The 19622-nt window shown below is 45.7% G+C and overlaps 1 protein-coding gene across 1 annotated transcript; it reads left to right on the top strand.

The window, feature by feature from the left end:
• The first annotated feature begins 370 nt into the window (after positions 1 to 370).
• Positions 371 to 17348, top strand: wnt3 (wingless-type MMTV integration site family, member 3). Its single transcript, XM_058066750.2, has 4 exons — positions 371 to 513; positions 13746 to 13987; positions 15737 to 16002; positions 16765 to 17348. Exons 1-4 carry the CDS (start codon positions 434 to 436, stop codon positions 17242 to 17244), a joined length of 1068 nt encoding a protein of 355 aa, XP_057922733.1. The 5' UTR covers positions 371 to 433; the 3' UTR covers positions 17245 to 17348.
• Positions 17349 to 19622: the final 2274 nt, after the last annotated feature.

Consider the following 19622-nt stretch of genomic DNA (forward strand, 5'->3'; position numbering starts at 1 on the left):
CACATGACCAGGGGGTGGCGTGTGATTGACAGATGGGAAGGAATAATAATTTTTTTTTCGTAACCTAAGGCCATCTCCTGTGATTGGCTTGCCAGCTGACACCCCCCCCCCCCATTTAATATTCAGCCTGTGGATGAGGCATCCTGAGGGAGAAAAAGTGGAGAGAGAGGAAGACATCTACCTTAGGGAGGAAAAGAAGCTCAGAGAGAGAGAGAGAGAAAGAGAGAGAGAGAGAGAGGAGGGAAGGAAGGAAGGAAGGAGAGGAGCGTCACTCACTTTTCCTTCTCCCAGCCACCAGGATCCCCTCACACTTCCCTGGGCCGACACGGACCGAAGGACTCTTGTCGCTTTTTGGGGTGCAGTCAGAATCGCCAATTGTTCATCGGGAAGCGGAGCCCCCAGGAGCTGCCGATCCTCCGCCAAGGCTGGCCCCATGGATTTCTACCTGCTTGGATATTTCATGTGTGTGTGGCTGTGCGGCTCGCGGGTGCTGGGGGGCTATCCCATCTGGTGGTGAGTACCAATGAAGGGGGTCCCGGGAGGCCCGCTGGTGGTTTTGGAGTTGTGACCAACTTGTTTTCAGGAAGGGGCGCAGTGCGGATGGAAGGTACTTTCTAAAAGCAAACCGAACCTCGATCCCGTTCCTGCTGGTTGACGGGAACGTAGCGGGAAGTGACATGTGGACTTTCCAGAGCGTGAGCGATGCGCTACGAGCGCCACGACGCCGTCGGTAGCCCAGCGTGAGCATGTGGCCCGCTCCCGAGCGCCGGCATCGTCTTCTGCTTCCATTTAGCCGGCGGGCGGCCGCCAAGCGCTGGAGGGGCCCCGGGACCGCCGCGCACGAGCCACAAAGGGCCGGGCTCGGCCGGCTAACGTGACAGCGGTGTCGTGTTCGTTAAAACAATGCGCGGCGGCTCTTGACGAATTTGGCGGCGTGGCTCCAGGTGACGGCGCAGGTGAGCCGAGGAATGAAGCGGCCGGAAAAGGTGCCGGGTTTCAGAGAGGGCTCCTCCCGCCGCTCTCCGAGGGGCCGTAAATTTGGACTCCTTACGAGAGACGGCGTGTTGACAAGGGGGGGGGGTCTAAGGCTCATCAAGGCGACGTCGCCCCAGGAAGAAAAAGTTCCATTTGTCCCCGTCCTTCCCCGTCCGTTCCTGGCAGCATGCTCCGTTTGGGGATTTTTTTGGGACGCTCGGCTGGATCCTTTCGGAATGTCGCACAGGCGTTTGCGGCATCACCATCACACCGCACGGCCGCCACAGGATGTTAGAATCCAATAAGCGTTATTCCCCTTAATCCTTAGTTCTCATCGCAACACATACCCACTTAGTAGTACATACTAACTCTACGATGATAAGTAGATAGATGCTTAGGGCTAACCCTAACAAATATAAGTAGATAGATACTTAGGATTAACCCTAACAAATATAAGTAGATAGATACTTAGGATTAACCCTAACAAATATAAGTAGATAGATACTTAGGACTAACCCTAACAAATATAAGTAGATAGATACTTAGGGCTAACCCTAACAAATATAAGTAGATAGATACTTAGGGCTAACCCTAACAAATATAAGTAGATAGATACTTAGGACTAACCCTAACAAATATAAGTAGATAGATGCTTAGGGCTAACCCTAACAAATATAAGTAGATAGATACTTAGGATTAACCCTAACAAATATAAGTAGATAGATACTTAGGACTAACCCTAACAAATATAAGTAGATAGATACTTAGGACTAACCCTAACAAATATAAGTAGATAGATACTTAGGGCTAACCCTAACAAATATAAGTAGATAGATACTTAGGACTAACCCTAACAAATATAAGTAGATAGATACTTAGGATTAACCCTAACAAATATAAGTAGATAGATACTTAGGACTAACCCTAACAAATATAAGTAGATAGATACTTAGGATTAACCCTAACAAATATAAGTAGATAGATACTTAGGACTAACCCTAACAAATATAAGTAGATAGATACTTAGGACTAACCCTAACAAATATAAGTAGATAGATACTTAGGACTAACCCTAACAAATATAAGTAGATAGATACTTAGGACTAACCCTAACAAATATAAGTAGATAGATACTTAGGACTAACCCTAACAAATATAAGTAGATAGATACTTAGGGCTAACCCTAACAAATATAAGTAGATAGATACTTAGGACTAACCCTAACAAATATAAGTAGATAGATACTTAGGACTAACCCTAACAAATATAAGTAGATACTTAGGACTAACCCTAACAAATATAAGTAGATAGATACTTAGGACTAACCCTAACAAATATAAGTAGATAGATACTTAGGACTAACCCTAACAAATATAAGTAGATAGATACTTAGGACTAACCCTAACAAATATAAGTAGATAGATACTTAGGGCTAACCCTAACAAATATAAGTAGATAGATACTTAGGATTAACCCTAACAATGTAAGTAGATAGATACTTAGGATTAACCCTAACAAATATAAGTAGATAGATACTTAGGGCTAACCCTAACAAATATAAGTAGATAGATACTTAGGATTAACCCTAACAATGTAAGTAGATAGATACTTAGGATTAACCCTAACAAATATAAGTAGATAGATACTTAGGACTAACCCTAACAAATATAAGTAGATAGATACTTAGGGCTAACCCTAACAATGTAAGTAGATAGATACTTAGGACTAACCCTAACATATATAAGTAGATAGATACTTAGGGCTAACCCTAACAAATATAAGTAGATAGATACTTAGGGCTAACCCTAACAAATATAAGTAGATAGATACTTAGGACTAACCCTAACAAATATAAGTAGATAGATACTTAGGACTAACCCTAACAAATATAAGTAGATAGATACTTAGGACTAACCCTAACAAATATAAGTAGATAGATACTTAGGACTAACCCTAACAAATATAAGTAGATAGATACTTAGGACTAACCCTAACAAATATAAGTAGATAGATACTTAGGACTAACCCTAACAAATATAAGTAGACAGATACTTAGGACTAATCTAACAAATATAAGTAGACAGATACTTAGGATTAACCCTAAGCATCTAACATTACTAACATTATTGGCATAATTTGACACCAGTATGGGATATATCGATAAAAAGCCAATGTCGAGGGTAGGGTAGGGTAGGGTAGGGTAGGGTAGGGTAGGGTTAGACCTAATCCTAATCTCTAGGGTAGGGTAGGGTAGGGTAGGGTAGGGTTAGACGTAATCCTAATCTTTAGGGTAGGGTAGGGTAGGGTAGGGTAGGGTAGGGTAGGGTAGGGTAGGGTAGGGTAGAGTTAGACCTAATCCTAATCTCTAGGGTAGGGTTAGGATTAGGTCTAATCCAAGAGTTAGAGTTAGAGTAACCGTAAAGTTAGGGTAGAGATTCCTAATCCTAATCCTAGAGATTAGGTAGTAGTAGTAGTATTATACTACTATTAATATTATTAGTAGCAGTAGTAGTAGTATTATTAGTACTATTGGTATTATTATTAGTGGTAGCATTATTATTATTATTATTATTATTATTAGTAGTAGTAGTAGTCGTACTATTAATATTATTATTAGTAGTAGTAGTATTATTAGTATGATTAGTATTAGTACTATTGGCATTATTATTATTAGTAATAGTATTATAATTAATATTATTATTATTATTATTATTATTATGGTCCCTACTTTATGGGTCCTTCAGGAAAGACCTGAGGAGGTTGACCAAAGCGTCCAGCCTGCACACACACCTCTCCAGCGTGACCCCCCAGCAGCTAAACTGGAGCTCTAGAGTCCATCTCCGGGTCTCAGGAATGTCATTATCTGACAGCCCCCCCCCCACCCCCCCATCCTGAATCAGGGCCTGGATGGTTAGCGAAGGGATCACTTTAAATGATTCCCACTGTGAAAGGATCAAGGATGTCGGGCTGTTATTCCCCAGCCGCAAAGGGTAACCGGGGGGGTGAGGACTGGGTCTGGTGGGTGCTCGGGCCGCAGGTGGACTTCCTGTCCGGTGTAGACCTGAGCCAGGTGAGCTCCGTAGGAGAGTGGCGTTTCAAAGCAGTCCTAATCTGGGCCACCATCAAAGCCCAGGCAGCGAGCTCACGTAGGAAATGACAAAGCGACCCCCCCCCAAGCACCCCCCCCATAGCCATGCATGGCTATTAGCGGCGGTAAAAGACAGGCCGGGCCAGTTCCTCAAAGGGGAACCTTCTGCGGCCGCAGGCAAGGAGCTCATTAGGACCAGCACGCACACACATCATAGTTAAGGTCTTCATTAGCTGCTCCATCTCGCCTGCTGGACACCTTCGTTATTGGTGGAGACCAACGGGGTCAATGCACCGATCACACCTGATCACACCCGATCACACCCGATCACACCCGATCACACCCGATCACACCTGTGCAGCCTCTGGCACCCCGGGCTCAATGACCTAGGTCAAAGTACGCTAGGTATCTGACATAGCCGTTAGCCGTCTTCAACAACCAAACACAAGATGAGGACCGGGGGCTCACAGCACAGCTCCACCCCCCCCCCCACCCCCCCACGGACACGCCCACATTTGACCATGAACGGTCCATGCACGTACCTCATGAACGCTGCGGCCATATTTAATCAGCCTTGGTTGCATTCGGCTGGCTTGGCTTCTTCTTCTCCAAGATGAAAAAGTGGAACTTCACCCAAACGGAGGTGGACATCTTAGTTGGAGATCTGGAGCCCATAGAAACATCAGATATGGGGGATATAGCGTTAGCATAACAAGAGGAAGACTAGCGAGTCTGCAGTCAACAGAAGTAAAACATTGCGGGTGGGTGGGGGTGGGCGGGGGTGGGGGGCAAGGCACACCTTTCTATTTTTAGTCAGCATGTTTGTACATTTTAGATCATACAAGATCACATCAATCACTTTCATTTTTGCTCTCCAAAAGGACGGCCCGTTATTAGCGCCCTCTTTTTTATCTCTTTCTATATCTTTAGAATGCACGGAAAAGGAAATGTCTCACATTAGGATTGTGGATGATTCCAAAATAAGTACTCATGACACCAAAGGAAGTATGAAAACCAAATGGAAGTAGTCATTTAATAAAATACTCTTATCATGCTGCTGAATACACCACTCAGAAATATTAGTAGTAGTCGTAGTATTATCACGCTGCTGCCATTGATAAATAACCCACTGAGAAATATTGGTATTATTCGTAGTATTATTATTATGCTGCTGTCATAGATGACAAATATTAGTATTATTAGTAGTATTATTATTCTGCTGCCATAGATGACAAATATTAGTATTATTAGTAGTATTATTATTCTGCTGCCATAGATAAATAACCCACTGATAAATATTAGTATTATTAGTAGTATTATTATGCTGCTGTCATAGATGACAAATATTAGTATTATTAGTAGTATTATTATTCTGCTGCCATAGATAAATAACCCACTGATAAATATTAGTATTATTAGTAGTATTATTATTATGCTGCTGTCATAGATGAGACATATTAGTATTATTAGTAGTATTATTATGCTGCTGTCATAGATGAGAAATATTTGTATTATTTGTAGTAGTATTACTATTATTATGCTGCTGTCATAGATAAATACACCACTCAGAAATATTAGTATTAGTCGTAGTAGTATCACGCTGCTGTCATCGATAAATAAACCACTGAGAAATATTAGTATTATTAGTAGTATTATTATGCTGCTGCCATAGATGACAAATATTAGTATTATTAGTAGTATTATTATGCTGTTGTCATAGATGAGAAATATTTGTATTATTTGTAGTATTACTATTATTATGCTGCTGTCATAGATAAATAACCCACTGAGAAATATTAGTATTATTAGTAGTATTATTATGCTGCTGCCATAGATGACAAATATTAGTATTATTAGTAGTATTATTATGCTGTTGTCATAGATGAGAAATATTTGTATTATTTGTAGTATTACTATTATTATGCTGCTGTCATAGATAAATAACCCACTGAGAAATATTAGTATTATTAGTAGTATTATTATGCTGCTGCCATAGATGAGAAATATTAGTATTATTAGTAGTATTATCATGCTGCTGTCATAGATGAGAAATATTAGTATTAGTAGTAGTATTATCATGCTGCTGTCGTAGATGAGAAATATTAGTATTATTAGTAGTATTATGATGGTGCTGCCATAGATGATAAATATTAGTATTATTAGTAGTATTATGATCATGCTGCTGTCGTAGATGAGAAATATTAGTATTATTAGTAGTATTATCATGCTGCTGTCATAGATGAGAAATATTAGTATTATTAGTAGTATTGTCATGCTGCTGTCATAGATGAGAAATATTAGTATTAGTAGTAGTATTATGATGGTGCTGCCATAGATGAGAAATATTAGTATTATTAGTAGTATTATTATCATGCTGCTGTCATAGATGAGAAATATTAGTATTAGTAGTAGTATTATGATGGTGCTGTCATAGATGAGAAATATTAGTATTATTAGTAGTATTATGATGGTGCTGTCATAGATGAGAAATATTAGTATTATTAGTAGTATTATCATGCTGCTGTCATAGATGAGAAATATTAGTATTATTAGTAGTATTATGATGGTGCTGCTGTAGATGAGAAATATTAGTATTAGTAGTAGTATTATGATGGTGCGGCCGTAGATAAATAACCCACTGAGAAATATTCCAACATGGCGACCAGAACCGGTTCCAGGGACCCAGACTCAAACACAGGCAGCCATGAAGTCCCAGCATAGCCAGTAAGGGAGCCCCCCAGGAGAGTTGGTAGATGGGCGGTAGATCACAATAGACTGCTTGGTAGATGATCAACATTCATATTTCAAATGGTTTTGGAAAAGGATGTGGGGGCCCTAATGACTGGTTTTATCTTGGGCCCCCAAACGGGCCCCCAAATGACCAAACGGGCCCTTGGTTGTCATGAGCACTTGGCAGCTCTCGAACTCTTGTGGCAGGTCAACCCCAAGACCTTGCGAGTCCAGAGACCAGACACATTTGTTGTTTGGAGACTTTAGGACCGTACCGGGACCGCGTCTGACCGGGAATCCAACCTCGTGTTCCACCGACGTCATCCGTCGACATCCATTTCTACATCCGCTCTCCGTGTCCGTCGTCCCGCTGCAGGTTCACAAGTTTACACGGTGTTCAGTCTCCACTCGTGTGACTGCAGGGCCTCCTTGTCCCGACGCCGCACTCTCTGCGCGGCAGGAACGGGGGCGGGTAGAAACCCTCCCGACAGGTTGGAACATTCGTCAGTGGTCCCGTCATTTTTTTTTTAATCAGATCAGCCAGGAGCTCTTGGACTACAAATCAAGAGTATGCAGAAGAAGAAGTTCCTCCACCGGGAGAGGTCCCATCCTGGAGCAGAGCCGCCAACCATCCTTGGCCCACTTTGCGTCTTTCCAGCGTCTTCGGCGAGGGATTTGAAAACAAAAACAACGCGCGGCTGCGCCTCCTTCAGGAACACGGCGGCCTGCGGGCAACTCTGACAACACGCTCAGGCATCCACCGATGGAGGTAAACAGCAGGAGGACCGGGGTTCGATCCAAGTCGGACTCCCAGAAGTCACATGAGAACAACAGCTAGCATCTGCTAGCGTGACAAATTCATGAGATGAGTGGCGAAGCGACTCGTGGATGTGAAACGTTGACGTCATTCCAGTCAAGAGGTCACATGCTCCTGAGGAGATCGCTCCAGAGATAGCCACTTCCTGTTTGCAGGATTCTTGCAGTGGTCTTCTTACCCCAGACTGGGGCTGCTTTGTCTGCCCTGCAGCCTTTCCAGAAAGTCTCCACAAAGTTTGTTACCTTCAGAGCTCAGTTCAAGATGTTCTTGTCGCCTGGCGAGGAACTGATGTTCAGAATCCAAAAGGGGGTCAAGGTCGGGTCCTAAGCGGGCATAATTAGGCTGGACCCGAACACTTGAGAGAACATCCTTGCTCTGTGGCCTCAATGCTCTAAGAACCAGATCTGCGGCCTCTGGAAGCATGGCTTCTAGTTGGGAAGTCCTGTAATTCCGACCTCGGCAAAGCTTCAGGGCTTTTGGGATGAAAGGAGCCCCGGAATACTTTCATGATGCTGTCCCACGTTTGCGGATGGAGGGTGTACTCGAGCAGCAGGTTTCATCTCTCACCGTCATACTTTCACACGGGCCCGCTTCAGCTACAGAGAACCCCCCCACATACCCCCCCGGGCCATGAGAGGCCCCACGCGGGACTTGCCGGGGCACGCACCTGCCAAAGCCTGCAGTTGGCCGCCGCTGCCGCTCTTTGTCCCGGCGCCTGCAGCGGATGCCCCCGTCTGGCTGCCTCTCTGGAGGTCTGCCGGCTCGCCGCTCCGGTCCGGACTTGTTGCTCGCAGCTTCCCAGAAGCCGGGGCGGGCGGATTGAGCGTGGCGCGCATGAGGCCGTCGTGTGCATGACTCCGCGCACGCACGGCCCCTCGGGGGCTTGACACTCATTAGCGCCTGGCTAAGAAGGCAACCCCACGGATCAGGAGGCCGTCATCTGAGCGCCCGACCGGAGCGCCGACTGTTGCGTCTCGACATCCGCTTGGGCGTATCCCGCTCTCAGATTAATGGGTGGCCACGCCGGGGGCCGGGGGCCGGGGGACCGTCTAATCAAAGTACTGAGTCAGCAGACACGCTGAAGTCAGGAACACAACAAACACCAATGCTGCGCTACACAAAACCATTAGCCAAGCTCTTATTTCCTGTAAAGCAGGCGGCCGTGCTAATGCTAATGCTAATGCTAATGCTAATGCTAATGCCTGCCTTCTAGTGATGTGATGATGAGAGATCAGGCGAGAGAAAGAATCATGTTGCTTTGAAGTCCTAGACGGCCACTCTTGACTCCTGCTGATTGGCTGGCACCATGCTGGGGGTTGGCGGGGGGGGCGGGGGTCCTGACCTCATCAGCTGATCACTGTCCAGCGCCGCCATCCTTTGTGTTTACCGCCACCAGAACGAAGCGTCATGGATGCTAACTTTCAAATCAAAGCGCATGCTTGAGTCACGAGGTCGTCACGGGCGTTCTACGTGTTAAAACACAAGACGCCACCCACGTCCTTTCGCCGTGCACTTTGAAAGCAATTAAAATGCAGCACCTGAGTGGCGCCCTAAAAAACCTCCGGCACCACGAACCCACACGTGTCGATTCATCAGCATCTCCACGGGAACCATTCCAACACGGCGCTGACGCATGTCAGATGTTCGACACGCCCAGATTAATCTTAGATTGTCAAAATGTCAACACCAGGTGGAAACGGCACCGTGGATTTTTAAGGAGGATCTGAGTCCAGCTCCACAATACAAAAGGAAGAAACGGGATCGAGACAACTGGGAATGGGAACGCCGCAACTTAGAAAGGAACGCTACACCTGCTGTTAACTTATTTAAACTCCCAAACACAAACACAGCAGCAGGCGAGGCATGGTCAATGTGTGTGTGGTGAAGCTAGCTGCTAGCCGGCTAGTAGCTCCCCGGGGTTGGGGTGAGGCGAGGTGTCACTACGCCACTAATGAAGTTCTTGGGCGTAACAATGTTAATACGACTAATAATAATAATAATGTACTATAATAATGTACTAATAATGTTGGCTGCATCTATTTTAGCTGTTCTTATATCTTTAGAATTGAGAAAGACGTGTGTGGTCACGTCTCACATCAGGATTGTGGCTGATCAGCAATATTCCAAATTCCTAGAAATAGTCAAAGCTGGTTTTTATCTCACTCCATGTCTTCTGTTTGTGTTTTGAAGCTCTACTTAGAACCTCCTTAAGATCCAGCAGTGCAAAAAGGCGCTCCTGCCATTTTGATATTGCTAACATGTGGCAAAGTCGCTAACATCTGCCCTGCATAGACGCAAGCGCAAGGGAGGACCTTCCTGCAAGATGTGAGAGCGTGTCTGTGGGAATTTGAGTGGTGATGCTCCATGTGGGGAGTAATGGCGTTATTGTTTTCTGGCCAAGCTTAATCTAATCTAATCTAATCTAATCTAATGACTGCAACTTTGTTGCTCAGCGCGTGAGGGAGGAGTTGGAGCCGGAAGTGGCGGGACATGGACGGGAATAATCACTTCTGATTGTTTTCTGCTCTTTTGTCCGACGTTTCTCATCCCGCCTGTCTATTTCGGAGACCAATTGGGATGTTTGCCTTTCGACGACACGGCTGGGATATACGGGATATACGGGACCTAACGTTCATGCAGTCATTCCCTTGATGGGAATTCAACAAATTCCTGCCAAGTAGGATTTAATATTAGTATACTGTACAAATACATTTGTAGTTAGAGCATACAAAATATGTTTATGACTTTCTAAATAGTTTTTTAACATTATTAGAGCCCTCTAGACATGAAATAACACCCCTATGGTCACCTTTACACTCTTATCACCCAATACAGTAGACACAATAAGACAAAAAAGGACATGTTAGGCATAGAAAACCTGTTTATGACTTTCTAAATAGTTTTTAAACATTAGAGCCCTCCAGACATGAAATAACACCCCTATAGTCACCTTTACACTCCTATCACCCAATACAGTAGACATAATAAGACAGAATATGACATGTTAAGCATAGAAAACCTGTTTATGACTTCCTAAATAGTTTTTTTTTAACATTATTAGAGCCCTCCAGACATGAAATAACACCCCTATAGTCACCTTTACACTTCTATCACCCAATACAGTAGACACAATAAGACAGAATATGACATGTTAAGCATAGAAAAACTGTTTATGACTTTCTAAATAGTTTTTTAAACATTATTAGAGCCCTCCAGACATGAAATAACACCCCTATGGTCACCTTTACACTCCTATCACCCAATACAGTAGACACAATAAGACAGAATATGACATATTAAGCATAGAAAACCTGTTTATGACTTTCTAAATAGTTTTTCAACATTATTAGAGCCCTCCAGACATGAAATAACACCCCTATAGTCACCTTTACACTTCTATCACCCAATACAGTAGACACAATAAGACAGAATATGACATGTTAAGCATAGAAAAACTGTTTATGACTTTCTAAATAGTTTTTTTAAACATTATTAGAGCTCTCCCGACATGAAATAACACCCCTATGGTCACCTTTACACTCCTATCACCCAATACAGTAGACACAATAAGACAAAATAGGACACGTTAGGCATTTATGATCATATACGAAAGAGGCCTGTGTCGCATTTGGCAAAAATGGGAATTGTGCCGTTTACTCCTGCGTGAGAAAATCAGATACAGGTCCCATGGACATGACTCAGGCTTGTCTTACTGGTCTTATTTCACATGTAGCATATCTGCTAGTAATGGCACTAAACGTTTAGTACGAAGTCATGAAAAATGTTCTCCTATTCCATGTGGAAGTGGTACTTTTTTGGCTTCTTGAGTTTAGAGGAAATAAATGTGAGGCTATCTGGTTAGCCCCTGTAGCATATCCAGTGAATAATAGCGTGTAAAGGTGACTATAGGGGTGTTAGGTCTTGTGTACGGGGCTTTAATAAAGTCTTTATGCTCTAACTTAAATATATTTGATTTATTAAGACTGAACCCTAAATCACCCTAAATCGGGCGTGGAACCAATTAACCGCTATGAACCAGAGACAACTTGATTTGTCACAGTCATTTGACTTGACTTGTCACGACTTGAGACTGGACTTGAACTTGGGTTTAAACCCTGGCTTCCTCCCACCTCTGATGACAACTCATTAAGTCATTTATGAAGGTGTGATTCTGCTACTGCCATGACTCATCCTTGTCTTAGTTTTGGGGGGCGTGTCAGGACCGTAGTCCCACCTCTGACTGATTGATTAGCAACCAACTGATAGAGCAAACAGGAAGTACACAAAGAGGACTCACTGTGAATCGCCGTGCTGTCAGAGTGGCATGAGTCCCCTCCGGTGGGGCAGGTATCCATCCAGAGAGGCCGCCCACCTCCGGGCAGGTCACCATCACCAGGATTGTGGGAAGTTCAAGGGGGCACCAAAAGTATAAGAATACACTGCTGGCGTCCCTGGCTTCAACAAAAGGAAGTAAAACACAAATACAAGGCAGAAGAAACGTTGTACGTGTGAATGTAGTATTCTACATTGGCCACTAGGTGCCACCAGAGGTTGAAATCATCCCACACAGTAATAACACGGCCATGTTGGGGCCATAAACCTCACTTGTTGTCCACCTGGTGCTAAGCAGGGAACATGAGCTATTAAGTCTACTGTATTGGGTAGTAGGAGTGTAAAGCTGACTATAGGGGTGTTATTTCATGTCTAGAGGGCTCTATGGATGTCAAAAATTGTATTTAGAATGTTGTAAACAGGTTTTCTATGTCTTATTTTCTCTTATTATGTCTACTCCATTGGGTAACAGGTGTGTAAAGCTGACTATAGGGGTGTTATTTCATGTCTAGAGGGCTCTATGGATGTCAAAAATTGTATTTAGAATGTTGTAAACAGGTTTTCTATGTCTTATTTTCTCTTATTATGTTTACTCCATTGGGTAACAGGTGTGTAAAGCTGACTATAGGGGTGTTATTTCATGTCTAGAGGGCTCTATGGATGTCAAAAATTGTATTTAGAATGTTGTAAACAGGTTTTCTATGTCTTATTTTCTCTTATTATGTTTACTCCATTGGGTAACAGGTGTGTAAAGCTGACTATAGGGGTGTTATTTCATGTCTAGAGGGCTCTATGGATGTCAAAAATTGTATTTAGAATGTTGTAAACAGGTTTTCTATGTCTTATTTTCTCTTATTATGTCTACTCCATTGGGTAATAGGAGTGTACAGCTGACTATAGGGGTGTTATTTCATGTCTAGAGGGCTCTATGGGTGTCAAAAATTGTATTTGGAATGATGTAAACAGGTTTTCTATGTCTTATTTTCTCTCATTAGGTCTACTACATCGGGTAATAGGAGTGTACAGCTGACTGTAGGGGTGTTATTTCATGTCTAGAGGGCTCTATGGATGTCAAAAATATTATTTAGAATGTTGTAAACAGGTTTTCTGTCTTATTTTCTCTTATTAGGTCTACTACATTGGGTAATAGGAGTGTAAAGCTGACTATAGGGGTGTTATTTCATGTCTAGAGGGCTCTATGGATGTCAAAAATTGTATTTAGAATGTTGTAAACAGATTTTTATGTCTTATTGTCTCTTATTAGATCTACTACATTGGGTAATAGGAGTGTAAAGCTGACTATAGGGGTGTTATTTCATGTCTAGAGGGCTCTATGGATGTCAAAAATTGTATTTAGAATGTTGTAAACAGGTTTTCTATGTCTTATTTTCTCTTATTAGGTCTACTCCATTGGGTAATAGGAGTGTAAAGCTGACTATAGGGGTGTTATTTCATGTCTAGAAGGCTCTAATAATGCTACAAACCGTATATAGAAAATTATGTGTAGAAAGTTTTCAATGCTATAATGAAATTCAGTTTTTATGAATTGACTGTGATAAACGAGGGACTGGTTTAACTGAAGTCTTGGATGTTAAAATGACTTCATTCTCATTTCCAACGAGCAACAAAAACCCCAACGCTATGTTACTACTGGGCGGTTTGAGTCACTTTTGGACTTGGAACTGTTGCATATCTTCCAGATCGAGTGTCAGCTATTGTGAGCTGGGATGTGAGACGCCGCGTTGAAAAGATGTTCTAGTTCTCCACATTCCCGAGATGCTCAATGACGTTGTCGCCCCGCAGGTCCCTGGCCCTGGGGCAGCAGTACTCGTCTCTGGGCTCCCAACCCATCCTGTGCGGCTCCATCCCGGGCCTGGTGCCCAAGCAGCTGCGCTTCTGCCGCAACTACATCGAGATCATGCCCAGCGTGGCCGAGGGCGTCAAGCTGGGGATCCAGGAGTGCCAGCACCAGTTCCGGGGGCGCCGATGGAACTGCACAACCATCAAAGACAACCTGGCCATCTTTGGCCCGGTGCTGGATAAAGGTACGGCGTCTTTGCATCATTCCGGGATGACTAAGGAGTGCGGCGGGTTCAGGAAGGCCATTGCAAGCCGTTACAAAACCTCCACATGTAGCTTTGAACAGTTTGAAGCCCGAGGCCAAGAGCGGCTGCCAAAAGACTAACTAGGGCAATTACAATAATAGACACCTTTCCTGGCTGCAGCACCGCGCAAGCAGCGACGCATTCCGCTTCCATACGCACCTCAGCCTGTTCCCCCGACCTGCGTACAGTGGGCGGCGGTCAGCGCGGCCGACCTACGGAAACACTGCACGCATTCATCAGGTGGATCCCTGCGGAATACTAATTGTTCCGCCTCGCTCCCGCGTTGTTGTGAAGGTAGACGTTTGTGGAAAAAGAATGGCCAGCGTGTCTCCGGCCCGTGAATGCGAGCGGTCCAAGCGCCTCCGTCAAATCAAAAGGAGAGAGGAGGCCAAATGAGATTACAGGCAATAGAAAAGGGCCGGGGGGCTCCGCTCAACCCCTACTGTGCATGAAGGCCGCTACGCGCCTCACACAGTCCGGCTCCCACGGACGTCCCATTCACACGCCCTTTTGACTCCCGGCATGAACAGGCTGAAAGGGGAGCGCTCCCAACCTGGCCCGGGCGTGCACTTTGGAACGGGGAGGCCAAACCAGGGGCCACGCTGCCACCGAGCATCGGACAGCACCGATGCCCGCAGGAAGTGGGGTTTCAGATCAGGGACGGGTGTGTGGAAAGAAAGGGGTGTGTGGGGGGGCGGCCGCTTGGTTAAGAAAGTGTAGGGAATGCCAGCTCTGGGCAGAGAGGGGCGGTGGGGGCGCCAGTCGCTGGGCCCTTTGTGCGGCTAACGCAGCGTGACGCAAGGGAAACAATGGCGGATTGATGGGCCCAGCAGGTAGCAGCAGCAGCAGAGCTAGCCTTGGCGAGAAGCCGCCGCTCCGGGGCTCTCTCGTGGAGGGGAACCCGACTCGGCTTCGACCGGGATGGCGGACGATGGCCTCGGGGTGCGTGCCATCCTGTCACGTTAGCAGGAGCTAAAATGGTTCTGTTGACGGACAGCCGCGTCATGCTAGCTGTAAGACTCGGTAAAGAAAGAGCAGGATCATCTCGGCTCTCTGTGGGCACCCGTGGGCACCCGTATGTTTTTCCATTTGTCCAAGAGCCGGCGGCGCGTCACGGCCGAGGCACAACAAGTGTGCTACGATTGGAAAACAATGGTGTCCGCTTACATAATAAGCCGTGGCCTTCAAAGGGGGCGTCAGCTCATCCCACGGTTCAGGACAGGAACGGGTCGTTGTGCTGCTAGGTTTCACCTGAAGGCCTTGGGCACTCCACGGGGATGGGTAGGGACGGGGGCGGGGGGGATGACAACATTCCTGAAACACTATCCAGATGCAAAGCAGCACACCTCAGGGATGACGGGAGGTCATGAGATCCCAGTGAGCGCTAGGCCCCCCTGACACCGCCACAAAGGACTGATGTCACTGCTGGGATTGGGCTTTTCCCAGGAGTCGGCACGCATGCAGCAGGAAACAAAGTGTTTATGGTTGGCGGGTGACCAGGTGTTACACTCCAGACTAACTCTGGATCGCCGGTTTTGGTTTAACTGAGCGCCGTGTCTGTCACTTTAAGAGGAGGACTTTGACTAGCGGCATCGGGATGTTGGCACTTCGCTCTTGACCATGTTTAACACGATTGACACACTCTTTCCCTCCCCCGCCTGTTTGCCGCTTGGCCCCCGTCTCCCTCAGCAACCAGAGAGTCGGCGTTTGTCCACGCCATCGCTTCAGCCGGCGTCGCCTTTGCCGTCACGCGCTCCTGCGCCGAGGGGACGTCCACCATGTGCGGCTGCGACTCCCACCACAAGGGTCCCCCGGGTGAGGGATGGAAATGGGGCGGCTGCAGCGAGGACGCCGAATTCGGCGTGCTGGTGTCCAGGGAGTTTGCCGATGCCCGGGAGAACCGACCGGACGCCCGTTCGGCCATGAACCGGCACAACAACGAAGCGGGACGCACGGTAAAGTTTTTTCAAATATGTCTACTAGCGGACCCCCTAAAGTCGGGTCCAACGGCCCCCATCAATGAATCAGTCAGAGGTTGGACTTTAGAGTTCTGACTTCATTCCTCCGCCCTTTCCCTCCCCTTAAAACCGAGCGTCAAGGAATTAAGGTAGTACTCGCATTCAGGTCCTTTCCTGTTCCCGGGTCCAAGGTGGCTCGGCACCCGGCTTTCATGTCATAATTAGCTAATTAACGAGTCATTCATGTGGAGTGTTCCCTTTGAGGTGAAACACCAACACACACCCTGCTAAATTCCGCAAAATTCCCTGACTGTCAAATGAGGTGCGTGACTCCAGGGAAAGGAGTTAACAGATCCCGGCGGCATCCCAGCCTGCGGGGTCGTCTCCTGGCCACCTGGATGCTGCCGTGTTTGGGCCCGGGGGCACCGCCAGCCGCCTGCGTGATGTCACATGTCCATCCCTGACGTGCTGATGCGATGAGGTGGTTTTGGGGGCTAAATATAGATGTTGAATGAAAGCGAGACAAAGGTGGGACTCGCCCGGGGCGGGCGGCTCACAAAGAGAATTAGCAGCTGCGCCTAGAAATCTCCTTTCCGGGTTTCATCAGCAGATTCTCCTTTGAGTGAATCCGCCGATGAAACTTTTGTCCGCGGTGTCAAGTATGTGCCCCCCCACCCCGGGCTTTGGAATGTTTTTATCTGGGATTCCATCTCCGCCCCAGGGAAAGAATCACTGACGTTTTCCCCGTGTGTCTCTCAGACCATCCTGGACCACATGCACCTGCGCTGCAAATGTCACGGCCTGTCCGGCAGCTGCGAGGTGAAGACCTGCTGGTGGGCCCAGCCCGACTTCCGCATGCTGGGCGACTACCTGAAAGACAAGTACGACAGCGCCTCCGAGATGGTGGTGGAGAAGCACCGGGAGTCTCGCGGCTGGGTGGAGACCCTGCGAGTCAAGTACGCCTTCTTCAAGCACCCCACCGAGCGGGACCTGGTCTACTACGAGGGCTCGCCTAACTTCTGCGAGCCCAACCAGGAGACGGGCTCCTTCGGCACGCAGGACCGCGCCTGCAACGTGTCGTCGCACGGCATCGAGGGCTGCGACCTGCTGTGCTGCGGCCGCGGACACAACACCCGGACTGAGAAGCGCAAGGAGAAGTGTCACTGCATCTTCCACTGGTGCTGCTACGTCAGCTGTCAGGAGTGCGTCCGCGTCTACGACGTGCACACGTGCAAGTGAGGGGGGGCGCTCGGACATGTGCTGGACTATGAGAGCCGCCCCGATCCCTTGCACCGCGTCTTCTTGAAGCGCCCGCTCCATCTTCGCCACGTCCCACCGCATCGCTCACCCCCTGCAGCACTGACCCCTTCCCCTGCTTGACCCCCCCATGTCTTTATTTATTTCCCCCCTCTGCCGACCACATGTACAGTTTCACTTTAATGCATCTCATGCCTGACTTTTCCGGCCGCTCGGGCTGGGTTTGGGGGTTCCACCTAGACCAACCTCTACAGGCCGGTTGGGCGGGCGGCCCCAGGGTGTCTGACTACTGAACGGGACTGAGAGCAGCAGTGGGTCGCTGTCTGTCTTCAAACTACTGAGCTGATGAGACACTAGCGCAGCAACGCCGCGGCTCCAGGTTTTTTTTGTTGTTTTTTTTTTTACGGCGGCGCATTGCTGACATATCCCACCCGGCCAGGACTGCACAGGTATGCAGGCGGCGGCATGTGCGCCAACAGGCAAGCTCATTCCGCAAGCTAACAACGCCACATTTCAGCCAAACCTCGCTACACTCCATTCTGGGAAGAACTGGAACAGGGTTTATCCCAACCCCCCCCCCCCCCCCCCCTCCATCCGCCCCCACCCCTCCCTCATCTAACTGCTTGTTGCTGCCACGCTAGCCTAGCGGTGCTGTGACACCAGCAACCGCAGGGCCCGACTCGCTCCAGTCAAGCTTCAGCATGCTTAGGAGTTTGAAAATATACTTAGGAACACATCAGGTCCAAATCACAGGGTTTACCTTCTCTTTCCTCAGAGGACACCTTAACACAGGGGTGTCCCAAGTGCAGCCCGGGGGCCGTTTGTGGCCCGCAGCTGGGTTGTTTTACATTTGAAAAATATCACTTGACAAAACTAAAAAAAAAAAAAAAAGACAAAAAAAACAGTAGTAATTTCCCTATAATAATGTTATTTAGAGTAAAGTTATTATTTTGTATTTTGTTATATCTGTAAAGTTATTTACAGAAAAAAGATTAAAGACAAAAGTTTATGAAAATAATGTAATATTATGAGGGGGGAAAATTGAAATAGAAAGTTGAAATATTAAAGATAGATGCTTTTTTTGAAGTATTTTTGAAGTAATATGAAAAACAAAATACAAATAAAGTTGTAATTTTGGGCTGCGGAAAAAGTTAGAATGTTATAAAGTCAAGAATAAAGTCAAAATATTACAGAAATAAAGTCATGATTATGAATTAAAAAAAATTCACAAGACGAAAAGTTAAAATAGTTTGAAAATTAAATTTAAAAATTAAAGAAAAAAAAGCAGAAATGGAAAAAAATATATATAATTTTCTGAGAATAAATTCCAAATACTATGGGAATAAAGTCCAAATACTATGGGAATAAATTCCAAATACTATGGGAATAAAGTCCAAATACTATGGGAATAAATTCCAAATACTATGGGAATAAAGTCCAAATACTATGGGAATAAATTCCAAATACTATGCGAATAAAGTCCAAATACTATGCGAATAAAGTCAAAATACTATGGGAATAAAGTCCAAATACTATGGGAATAAAGTCAAAATACTATGGGAATAAATTCCAAATACTATGGGAATAAAGTCCAAATACTATGGGAATAAATTCCAAATACTATGCGAATAAAGTCCAAATACTATGCGAATAAAGTCAAAATACTATGGGAATAAAGTCCAAATACTATGGGAATAAAGTCAAAATACTATGGGAATAAATTCCAAATACTATGGGAATAAAGTCAAAATACTATGTGAATAAATTCCAAATACTATGGGAATAAAGTCATAAAATTCCAAGCAAGATTATTTGAGAAGAAAACAAGCAGCAAAAATGATGTCAAAACTGAAATGCACTTTTTTCTTGAAACATAAAAAACTTCTTTGCAAAACGTCCAAGCGTCATGGTTGCATGGCTTGGACACCCCTGGGTTAAAGGTCACGATGGCCAACGCGTGGTGGCGTTGCTCCAACGATTCTTTAGCTAGCGGGCTAATGCGAAGTGTGACGCTAAAAATAGTACATGAAGTGACCAAGGTCAACACTAACTCCTCCCCTTTCCTAGCCTAGCCTAGCTTGGCAGCCCCCCTTGATGCACTAGCGCCCCACCAGGATCAAAGCGGTACTGCGGTAGCGTGATAGCATCTTCCTGTTCCTGCCCCCCCTCCCCCGCCCGCTACATCCAAAGTGTTGTACAAATGTTGGAAAGCCAATAATGCCCTTTTGATTTTATAATCGCAAATGTTATGTTTTTATAAATATTATTTATTATACAATGTATATATCTGTATGACTGAACTAAGATTATATATTTGAACAACAAAGCTGCCTTGTGGTGTTTTTGGGAGTCCCAACAAA

The sequence above is a fragment of the Doryrhamphus excisus genome, linkage group LG6 (assembly GCF_037039965.1).
Source record: "Doryrhamphus excisus strain RoL-2023G ecotype Guam linkage group LG6, RoL_Dexc_Guam_v1.1, whole genome shotgun sequence".
In the NCBI taxonomy this organism is placed as follows: Eukaryota; Metazoa; Chordata; class Actinopteri; order Syngnathiformes; family Syngnathidae; genus Doryrhamphus; species Doryrhamphus excisus.